At 36.9% G+C, this 12,094-nt stretch overlaps 1 protein-coding gene across 11 annotated transcripts in view; it reads right to left on the bottom strand.

The window, feature by feature from the left end:
• Window positions 1–12,094, bottom strand: part of CASK (calcium/calmodulin dependent serine protein kinase) — a 148,257-nt gene that overhangs the window by 25,811 nt on the left and 110,352 nt on the right. For all 11 annotated transcript variants that reach the window (XM_018084098.2, XM_018084099.2, XM_018084101.2 and 8 more), the window contains 4 exons: window positions 10,013–10,201; window positions 9,414–9,492; window positions 4,608–4,693; window positions 2,658–2,726 (listed from right to left, as the gene is read on the bottom strand). In XM_018084098.2, coding sequence (XP_017939587.1) covers window positions 2,658–2,726; window positions 4,608–4,693; window positions 9,414–9,492; window positions 10,013–10,201 — 423 coding nt within the window. The remainder of the gene's footprint in view (window positions 1–2,657; window positions 2,727–4,607; window positions 4,694–9,413; window positions 9,493–10,012; window positions 10,202–12,094) is intronic.

The following is a 12,094-nucleotide window of genomic DNA, read 5'->3' as shown; positions in this document are numbered from 1 at the left end:
AACAGCTTAGGCAGCCATCAGCCATAGGAAGAATGTTGCAATAGTTACTTAAGTTTATGTTTATGTAAGCCTGCAACTTTCTGGGTATCTGATGAAGAAAAGCCAACATCCTGACCCCGTGTTATATAGGTATCTGTGTTAACTCAGGTCATGTGCCAGACCAAAAACTAAATAGGTCATCTCACACTAGATCAGCTGATCAAATTTTTACACAAGGGAATCCAAAAGTATTATGTTTCCAAGCAAAGTCTACTCCACGAAATAGAAGGCCTGGTAACTGAATGGAAGGCATGGGAGCAGGAAAAGCCACGAATGCCTAAGAAACTTGAAATTATTCAGTTGAGATTTTGAAAACTGTCTAGCAAAACTGAAGTACCATTACAGAGCACAGAGAAAAGATTTCCCTAAATATGTAGAACTGTCTTAATGTTTAGAAAACATCTCTACAAACACTTATTTGAATTTTAAATGACTACAAAAGAAGAAAATTATTGCAAGTGAAATTCAAATCTCATTCAAAAAAATAACATCTCAATCTCCCCACCTTTGTATGTAAGGGCCTAAGACAGATTCTAAATAAATATCATCCCTAATAATATCACCCCTGATTCTACTAATATTTAGTTTTCCCTTATTCTAGATTACCAAAAATGTTTTGCCACCCAATGACATGATCACGGTAGGAGCCTCAACCCCTCCTAGTTTCCATTCTGTTTTATATTCCTCTGCTGACAAAACTATACTACGTGAGCACCAGTCCATGACTGAGAGGAGAGGGGAACTAAACATTAATACATACTGAAATGCTGCCAAAAAAAAACTTAACTAGTAAGATTATACTCGTGAAGACCAAATATCTGTCAATTTATCCTGCTAGAGGGCACAATAAGCAAGCTTTCTGTGTCTTAGTAATGTTGTTCAACATCGATTATTAGCCTTTATTGATGGTTAAGAATCTGATTTGTCATCTGAATCACAATCCTGATAAATTCTGTGAAAAAAATACCAAAGGCTTAGTTGTTCTTTAGCAGGATGATTTAAAAATTGTGGCTTTTTGTGTACACTTCTAGCAGCTGAAAATCTAGCCAAAGTCATAGTGTGGCCAAGCAGAGGGAACAGAGTCAGCCTCCCCTGATTAAATGAATGCTAAATGCCACAAAGTCTCATAATTAGACATGCCTTTTTTCTTTTTTTTCCCTGTCTTTGATCACACTCTTCTAGTTTAGATAGGGTTTTTTTCACTTCTAGTTTTTTTTTCAAAGAAAGGTAAGAGTCTATTTTCCACTCTTCTGTGAAATAGTCATGAAGAACCTAAGGACACAAAGCTAAAGAAAACAGATTATCTGCTATTATTAAAATGACACCTAATGGTATTAATTTAAAGCTGTATGCTGAGTTTTTCCAAATAATCATCTTCCCAGCAGGTCTACAGTTTCACTACTTTCTCTGTTCCAATGTTGGGAAGTGAGATATCTTCTATTATTACTTCTATTTACAGCACAGAAGTCACTCCAGAAATTTGTAACACACTGTAGAATTTCTATTTAATTTCTTTTAAAGACTTTGCATTTCAGGGAAAACTTTTGCTTTCATATTTATAGCTTTTAAGAAAATTGGCCTCACATGAGAAAATCTGTCAAACCTTCTACCTCTAAAACCTTTTAGTTTTTGTTGAATACTATTAGAAGTACAGATTAGAAGTACAGAAGGCAACCAAAAAGCAGTAATTTTTTTTCTTGCAAACAGACTGTTCTGACAACCACAGTAGCAGTTTCTGTGTATTCTAGCATCTGCTGAGACACAAAAACAATTAGGGTGAAATCACAGCTCTAATTAAGATAAGGTGCTTGACTTCAACAGGGGTTGTGATTTCACTCTCGGAATTCTAATTTGGGAACTGTTTGCGCAGTTGAACATGTGGCACAGAGAGACTGGCATCATCTACACAGTGCAGACGCCATCTGTATGCTTAAATTGGAACAGTGGCTCTCAAGTAGCCATCTTCTACAATTTAATTCCCTTCAGTTGCAATCTGGAACATAACTTCGTGAGCAGGAGGGAATTAAACACTGCTGTGCAAAAACCACAACACCAACTTTCCAGTTCAACAAGAACTAACTCCAAATCTGTTTTCCTTCTGTAATGACATATACCATCTTTTCATGGAAACATAGTATTAAGCCACATGTAACTGTTACACACAACCACCACAAATTTACCTCAAGGGGGTTATACAGAAATGGGTTCTTCAATTAACCCTTAACAGCCCAAAGCAGCAATATAATATTTAAAGCCTAAAAACCAGGAGGAGTGTTCCTCAGCTTAGGAACTTTAACAGACTTCCTGAAGAACAAGTTTAAATGGTCATTTTTTTAAAGGGGCTTCCTAAGTGCAGGAGTTGAGGATCCCCTTTCCTATTTTTTTTTTTAAATAGGCTGTAAAGAGTTAGTTAAGGTGCTGATGAGATGAATATGAAGGCGGGGCTGAGTAGGTAGGTGGGACCTACTCGTGTTCCGTTATCTTTGTTGTAAAATTGGTGTGCGTGATCTAACAGGACAGGCAGAAACAATTTCCCAGAAAGCAGTAACATTCAGCCATCAGCAGGCAGTTAGTTACAGGACTGAGGGAGAAACAGGATGGCTCATTAAATTCATTACCTCACAGGATGAAGACTGCGTGCGATAACTTGGCACAATCTTAAAGGTGATACTTCCACGCATTTCCCTCTGCAAAGAGAGAAGCACTTGTAAGACACTGAAGAGAAAATCTCCAAATCACCGTTGCTGGAAAGGAAAACATCACTGTTCGAGAACAGCAGCATGTTTTCCTAAAGTAAATATTCAGAAAAGCTAAAATGCTATGGTTAAGTTGTCACTTCACCTATAAACAAACATTTAAATCATCTCTCATTAATCTAAAGGATAAACATACATTATCAGTTTGTTTGCCTGACCAGGTTTCAATGCCTAGAACCGAGATTCAGAGATGTGTAGGTTTTTTCCATGTCAATCTTTTATTTGTAGCTATATTCCCTGTGATTCGCAGACACTCTGCTACTAAAGTGACATTTTCTTCCCTTTCATACATGTTAAACAGCAAAACTGTATTCACAATTTCTGGAAAGCGTCACATTACAGTAGTAAAGGTAGAAATGTCAAAAATAGACTTTCATCAAAACAGAACACGGAGTCTGCTAGTTTGCATTTACCATAGTATAAGAATATTCACAACAAGTAGCAACTGCAGAAGGGCAGTAGATTGTGGCAATGTATTTTTTTAAATAGCAATCTGAATATTAGTGCCACTACATGGCTGACAACTGCAGGACTTGGGTCTGGGCAGAAATCACTTTAAGTAATTTCAGAGTTTTAACACCTTCTCCCTTTGGCTGGCTTGCTGTGACCCCAAAAAATGCTATTTGCCTGGACTCCCTTTCAGCTTGTCTATATGGCTCTGGAACACAACAGAAGGATTAGTGATACCATCCATGATCCCAAAGTTAAGGTTGCAGGCAGAAAAATGTACAAGTGTTATGGAATATCAAAATGACTCTACCAGCAAGGGCCAAGATGGAGCTTTCCTGGCAAAAGACAGGCTGTCTGAGCTCAAAATATTGTTTTTTTTTTTCCTTTGTAACACCAATAACCACGAGCACAATAGTTATAAACTGAAAGAAAGGGGGGTTCCAGCTACATGTAAAGAACACATTTTTCCCTATGATGATAATTAAGCACTGCAACAGGTTGCCCAAAGAAGCATCTGACCTGTCAAATGTCTGTCCTTGGATATTTCCCAGGTTGACCCTGCTTTGTGCAGGAGCCTGGACTGGAGACCTCCTGAGGTTACTTCCAATATTAATGATTCTGTGATTTATTGCCTCTGTATTTGTGTAGCAATGATACCAATAGTCAAGAAAAGCTTCTTTCCTCTCACAGTCTACTCAGTGACCACACCTGGTGTAGACTCAACAATTAAAATAAGGGCATGACTGAGAAACCTGATCTAGCTGAAGATGTCCCTGCTCATTGCAGGGAGGTCAGGCTACATGACCTTTAAAGGTCCCTTCCAACCCAAACTATTCTGTGATTCTATGATCTTTATAGACTAACTTGGGATGAGTAATAGGAGGAAAGCAGTAGTTTTGCTGTTATGATTACAAGAGACAAGAGAAGAAACTCCTGCATTTCAATGAACAAAACTCAGATATTAGGGAAAAACTTTGTAAAGTGTATAAGAGTTACACATGAAAGTGAATTGCCTGGAGAGTTTGGGCAACCTCCACTAGTCAAGTTTTTTTAAGAGCTGGCTAGACATACATCTGTCAGGAATGGTTGGGTGTCAATGATCTTTTTTGTGGGACTAAATGGAATAAATAAAATTACACCTGAACCAGCCCAGTGTAGAAGGTTCAAAAAAGCCACTACTGAAAACAGGGGAGAGCCTGTAGAAGGCTTAAGAGCTGAACACATGAACCCTTTCGTTGCATGCCTATGCAGTCTATCAAGAACAAAAGAAAAAGGGGAAGTCAGAACACAATTACATAAAACTTTTGTCTAAATAAGACAGGCACTTTTATAGAGAACATGAGAAATATTTCAGGCACTTACAAGCATTTTTTGTAGTTGTTCTACAGTTTGATTTGCCACACTGATTCCGTTTATTTCTCTGATTTCATCCCCTACATGTAGCGTACCTGCAGAGGTAACAAAACACACAAATCACCTCAAACATGCTTTTACAATTTGAGATAACTGTAAGACAGTTCTAATATTCACAGAAAGGCATAAACACAAAACAACATCAGAATAATTTTTTGGTTAGATTCAGAAAAGGACTTTGTATTAGCTGCCAAAGATTACAAATCTGTCTTTCAGAGTGCAGTGAATACACCCACAAGAGATGTGCAGGCACCCTATAAAGTCCATGGGTAAAACATCAGAGCCTTACAAGGACACTGCAAAAACCCACACATCAAAAAGAAGGTCACCAACAACTTGTCAGCTGGAAATGTTCAAGAGATATTCAAACAATATTTTATCAGATGACTACTTAATGAAGTTTGGCTTCTGCACGTAGTCTTGATTTTATCTGTCAGACCTCTGTATTTTTTCATTTCTCTGATTTTGATTTGCCATAGTGACAGCATGCATTTTCTGTATGGATGCTTGACTCAAGCCTGAATACAAATGATTGGTGTCAGATGATGAAATAAACACCTGCTTGGCTTAGGCAAGTCATAAACTGACCTGCTGAAGCCGGAATGGGAATGGGATGCTACTACATGGCTCTAAGGCACCACAAAAGCTCAACAGGGAGAAGCACCAAAGGAATTATCTTCAGGATTAGAAGCAACCTAGGAGGCTTTTTGAATGATAATTTCTGACTTAAGTAGCTCAAACCCACCTAATTCTCTAGCAGTTCTCACAAAAACCCTTCCATGGTTTATTATTAGTCAGAAGAGGTTTTCCATACATAATGAAACATGACAAGACCATTTACTTCACATATTTTCCTTTCTGCTGTATGATTTAAAGAATTTGTGCAAATATACTCTTCCAAATACTGTACTTCATACAATTACTGTACCTATTATAAATAATCTTACTCTGAAAACAAGGAAGTGGCAAACATTTCCTAAACTAAAACACAGCTATAGAAAATTACCTGAAAAAAAGGCCAATCAACTACAATCCTGAAAACCCCTTAGAATTCTTTTTCTGAACCAAAATTATTTTTCCAAAGAATACGATGGAAGCAAAACTTTCAGCTGGTACAAACATAAGAAAATCAAACTGTGTGCCTGCTAAACACAAGCACAGCCTGAACCAAGGAGAAGAATCCTGAAAAGCTCTGTTGCTCTGATTCCCACTGGTCTGTCTCTCTTCTGTGAAACAGTAGCTCACTTGGCAGTGTTACAGGAGAGAGCCCAGAGTTTACAAAAACTTTCAGTACTCTAAAGAGTAACTTGTTCAGCCAAATTAAATACTCTGAACAATTCAACAGGGGCTGATCTGCTGATAGTGAAATTATAAAAGAGGTCTAATCACAATTTTTGTCCCAATTTTCTCTTCAGTGGAAAAATTATCACAGTTAATAGTTCACTGAATGGGAATCCAACAGTCCTGTATCTGAATTTCAAATTAATCTAGTTCACATCTAGAATATTAATGATCAAATCTCTAGTGAAACACTTTGAAAGTTCAGTTTTGTCAGACTTTCTGAGGAAAGCATTCACTACTTGATTCTTTAAAAATTATTCTAAAAAAAAAAGGGGGCTCTGTGTTGACTCCATCATGCCAAAATTTAACTGTGTTTGAAATAAGTTTAATTGTTCTTAAACAATAACACTGAATCAGAAAGACCATACTGCCTGGAATAGTATAAAGATTCTTTGACATTATTCAAAACATAAATCTGATAGAATTAAATATTAGAATGAGAATCAGATTCAGTAATATCCCTGTATCAAATCATTGCAATAGTGCACGCAAATAAAATATTCTCTTCTGGAGCATTCCCCATTTCTGCTACTCTGACAGAAGTGAATATTGTCATGTTCATGACTGTAAAGGAACAGCATACATAAAAGTTGGGAATAAAGCATGGACATTAGCAGCAGATGGTCATTCTCTTTTGTGGGGGTGGATGCACTGATAAATCACAGAAAGACATTTTCAATCTGAGGGGAGAAAGGTTTATCATTTGCTGAAACATTTTACTCTTTAAAAATATTGTTGTTGGAAAAGTGTTCTTGACATCTTTGAATAACAAGCCTTCTCTAACATTTGTAACTCCTATGATACCTTTGCTTAACCAGATTTTGGCTGGTTTTGGTTCCTTTTCTGTTGGCAATGCAGTGTTTATTTACAATTTAAGCTATTCAGGACTTAGTGGTATATAATACATCTGTAATAGCAAAGAATAGATATATCTCTGAAAGTAAATGATTTCCTCCTTTGTCTTTGCAAGAGAGAGTGAGGACAGTTTGAGGAAGTACATGCTCTTGCTCTGCACAGAAGTATGAGAAATCCCACCCTTTTAGGAAGAAGATGGAACAAAATCTTGGATTCCCTATTCAGAAACATATTTAGTAGCCATAGGAAAATTCTGCAGCTTGGAAAATGAAGGGCTGTGAACATATAATCATAATTTCACAGAGATTTTGTTAGAATTGAATAAAGCTTATCAAGGGTAACTGTATTTTAAAAACCGGTGTCAATTTGACATTAAATCACTTTAAGAATGTAGCACAGACAATGCACAACTGCTGTTTTTCTGTTGAGGTTAAATGGGCAGCCAATGGTCCTCTCTCTTCTTTGGAAATCTTTTTAAATGCCATACTGGGACCTCTTCTTAAGTGCATCTTAAGAATGAATTCACTTTTAAGCACATAAGCTCCAAAATCAGTCAGCAGCAAAGAACGCACAGGTTAAGGTACTGAAACCTGCTGAGAGATTTGGCTCTATACAGATCCCCTGAAAATAATATTTATGGTATGAGCAGTCTAAACAAAATTCACAGGTAGAAAGTAAATGGACAACTCAGCAAAGTTAAGGCACAGACTCCAAGGTGAAAGTTAAGCCTGAGATCTATGATACAATTAATTTACTTGTCCTAAAAAAGCAGACAAGTCAATAAAAAGACAATTTTTAATGACTGAAACTGGTGTTTAATTTTCATTGAGCTGAATCCTCTGGAAGGTGCAAGTAGATAGAATCTTTAAAAGCCTCTCTTCCCACTTTAACTCCCCCTCCTTTTGAATAAGAACAATTATAATCAGCAGGATTAGATACAGCTGCCACAGAGATAGGAGGCTACTTCACAGCAGCTATTTTGTGATTGGGAATTGTGCAGTTTGTACTTAATATTGCTGAAATTACACAGTTCCTGTAACCCTCTCAGTAGATTTATTATCCACTCATTGCTGTTATTGTCTGGCAGTTTTCTATACAGCAGACAGCAGAAAAAATTACAAAACACCCCTTGAAAATCAATGAGCCACAGACCTTATCAACAGTATTCAAAGAAGGTGCTTGAGATCACTGTCAAATTACATTTGCATTGTTCTATTCAATAAAAATATTCTAAATAAAGGTATGTTGAATGAAGAAGTGAAACCAAGAGGTATCTAGAACACTAACAAAATTGGAAGCATTAAAAAATAATGAGTGACAATACTGAAGTATACTTTACTTTCAGATTAGACCTATGGACAGAAGAGCTACATTAGTGAGATGAAGCATATAGAGAATAGGTTGTATTTCCAAAATCTTTTGAAATAAAAGACATTGTATAATGAGAAACAACAGAGTTTTAATGGGCACAGTTGGATTTTTTGCTCAGCTTTAACAGGTTTTAAAAGTTTCATTAGCCTCATTATGGAACAGCCATGTGAAACAATACTCTGCAGAGCATCAACACTACCTAAGCAGAGCTGAAAGAAAACCTTCTTCCTGGGAATCTTAAAGCAATCTCCTTTTAAAACTCACTTTTAGATGCCAAATAAATTTTGATTTAAAAGGTCCTCTAAAAAATATAGCTCTATCTGAATTGCATCTTTGGTTGTATGAAATCTTTTCTCTTTCCTGCTTCTTGACAGTTTTTACCAACATTAATGAGCTGAAGTGAATGTTTTCTCTTCCTAATTGCCTGCTCCTAGGTTCCTCTGGAATAGAACAGTAGGCTAGAGGGAACTTGGGGCTGAAAAATGATGAAAAATTTTGTATTCATCAAAAGAAAAAGATGGCAGTCCAAAAAAGTTAAAGTAACCCTTTTAAGGGTGCAATCCAAACTTGCAGCTAGCAACACAGCAGGAAAGTTCATCTGTTTGAAGTAGGAGAAAACCCTGTTATTTTTGACATGTGATCAGGAAACACAAAATAGAGTAAAGGAGAAAACTGGAGATGAGAAAAAAATGCATGTTTGCACAGTTTGTTATAGCAGTGAAAACTGAAAATAAAGAGTCAAGTTCTAGGCACAAGTAATATTTTTATTTCAAAAAACATTTTTGTAAGCCTCAACTTAAAAAATACAAAGGTCCTCAAGAATTGTATTGGACAAAGCTCTTTCATTTTTGCAAGGAACAGCATTGTTACTTGTCTTGTTTTTTAAACAGAAGATAAAATAAGCGCAGCTCCATCCAGAAATTATTGGCATTTCATTGTCTTGCTGAGCTATAATCAGTAATAGTATAGCAATTATCCTAATTAAGACCTAAATGAAACACAGTGGCCCCTGACCTGAAAACGCTGGCAGACATCTGGAAGGTAACTAAAGCAGTTAGCAGAGTCCATCCAGATACAGAGGTGCACTGCTATGGAATAGCAGCCATCAAAATGAGGAGTATGTACCATTACACAGCTTGTACAAAATTACTGTGTTTGAAGACAAAACTGCTCATGAGACACACTTACCTTGCCGGTGAATCATTCCTCCGTGCATAATTCTTGCCACGATGCAATGGTTCAGCTCATTCATTTTTAAAGTGATTCCCTAGAAAAAAAAAGAAATGTTTATACTTTTAAAAATAAACCACTAAGCACTGTGATTTTTTGAGTGGTTAAGAACAGTCACTTTTCCTAAAAGTTTGAAGGCAAGGTATAGATTTTGAGATTAAAACAAAATCTTTGTCATTCAAATACGGGCAGCGAAAACAGATACTATTTATAAGTGAAGATGCAACACTTTAACTTAAAAGCATATAAGATTCTGGTTTGTTAAAGACATGAGTTTGCATTGAAGTGTGAAGTGTCCAGTTTGGTTTAAAGCTTAATTTGCTATAATTACTGTGAGGCTGACTTAAACTAAACTAGCTCTAGTGGTACAGTGTGAATGCAGACACAGCATTTCAAATTAAGAACACAGACAGGAGGACAATTATCTACAATGGCTGCTGAACTATTCCGGTCTGTTGGCAACCCCACTTCAAAGCGCAGAAATTGCCGTCAAAATCATTGTAATACTGGTCTTCACCAGCACAGAGTCAAGAAAAACACTGAAGTTCCATCCATACCATTGGCTCATCCGTGTTCTTCTGGAACTGCACCAGCCGAACCCGCGTTACGTTCTCCATATCCATGTCGCCGTTGGCGCTCTCTGGAGAATCCCCGTTTAAGTATGGAGAGGTGGGAGGAGGGGTGACCCTCAGCGCTTCGTCACTGTAAACTTCATGTGCCACTACATCATGAGTTTGAAGTAAGGCCTAGAGGAGATTACAGCAACGAAACATCAGACTTGCATCACCTCCGATGTCCCCCGCTCATTGCCTCTAAGTATTTTTGAAGCTTTTCAGAAATTAAAGGAAATCCAAGATATTTGTGCCTTGCTTTCTACATAGGAACTTTTGCCTTGAAGGAGTCTAAGATAAACTTCATCAGACTGTAAATGCAGGCAGACATACCTAGCATTTAAAATCAGCATGAGTTAACACGGTTTTTTACCGCAGACACATCAATGAGAATGATGCTGCCTCCCTCTCCCTCACCTTCTCAACAGCTGCAAAGTGCCAGAATGAAGTCATCTTTATAGGCACAAACACAGAACTGGGAATTTACCTTTCTGAGCAAACTATTCTATAACAACTATTCTATTAAAATGGAAAGGTATTCAGATCCCACGGCATTTCATTCCAATAAAGGCAGAGTGTGGATCAGTACTGACTGAAAGAATGAAATTCTGGTCTTTTTGTTTACTAGCAAAATTGCTTCTGTACTGTCCCCTACCCCTAGAGCAGGGACACAGTACCACTACACTGCATTTAAAATGCCTGACAAAAACTGCATTGTAAAGCAACAAACTGCTCAAATACTACTTCATTAGCTTTGTTGTTTCTTGATGCAAAGAATGATACAACACATAATTGATCAAACGTATTGAAATATCTTTGAGAAGTAAAACAACCAACTGTTGTTCCAAGCTGGGGCAAAGACATGAAGCTTGTATAACTGTAAAAAGGGTAACAAGTAATATGAGATAAAAGTTGGACAAAGCATAAATATTAGCAAACCAGTATTCAATAGGATCAGGCTTTTTTAATGGAAAATTCCACTGTTCTCCAGGATACCTTCAAGAGCCACACATCTCATCCATTTCACATTTGCATTCAACTCTTAATAATGAGTATGTTATAGACAACTTGCTTCTGTCCAAAAACTAAATCCAATTCATATGTGAACATGCTGGCTCTACTCCTACACAATCAAGGACAGAAACAGATCTGCTTTTAAACCCAAAGGGATGGGTTTCCCAGATAAGAATTGATAAATCCAGTCTAGTTCCTACAATATCTCTATAAAAGTAAAGGTATGAGCCACCACTGCTGTTAGGTCAATCTATATTATAGTTAACATCTTTTTAATTTTCATTTAAATGCTCACAGCTCTTAGCTTGCAAAACTCATCAGTCTTGCAAGGCTTGAGATTGACCATCTAGAATCTGTTCTGGCAGAGAACCCTGACTCTGCAACATCTTAGTCTTCAGTTAAAGTGTTTATGCAAAACTTACACTGCAAAAAGTACAGAAAAATCCCTAGAAGATGTAGAAGTGGAACCCAAGGCAGAAATGGGGTTTTAATGGCCTCTACAAAATCCTAAATTTGTTCCCAAGGTAGCACTTCTGAAGTGTACCATGTTATAAAAGATAATTTCACTAGAGTTGGGAATTCAGCATTGTAACGATGGAATGGAATTCCCTAAACTAACAACGCTCTGCCCACATTCCCTCCTGTTCTTCTAGTCTTTCAAGCTCACCTACACAATTATTATTTTTAGTTAAATACTAACCTGTATCTGCACTTTCTATTTTTCATCTTATTTTGAAAACCACTAAGCTAAAGTTTGCAACAATTCCTCTGCACTGGTCTGCAATACTGAAGCAACATTTTATATTAAGATCTTAACATAAGTTAAACCACTTTAGCAAGGTTTACTTAAATTTTGACTTATTTAATTAGGTGTCAATTTATGTGTGAATACTCCAATGAAGGTTTAGGAATTTAGCTTAATTCTCATTCCAGTATCTGAAAACTGTTTGCAGTTGTCCCAAACAGGACGAGAGCTGATGTTACAAAAAGCATCCATTGCAGGAGTGAGTGTGG

Source organism: Manacus vitellinus, unplaced genomic scaffold, assembly GCF_001715985.3.
Source record: "Manacus vitellinus isolate BGI_N305 unplaced genomic scaffold, ASM171598v3 scaffold_7_pilon, whole genome shotgun sequence".
NCBI lineage: Eukaryota > Metazoa > Chordata > Aves > Passeriformes > Pipridae > Manacus > Manacus vitellinus.
This window is presented reverse-complemented; position numbering and strand designations above follow the sequence as displayed.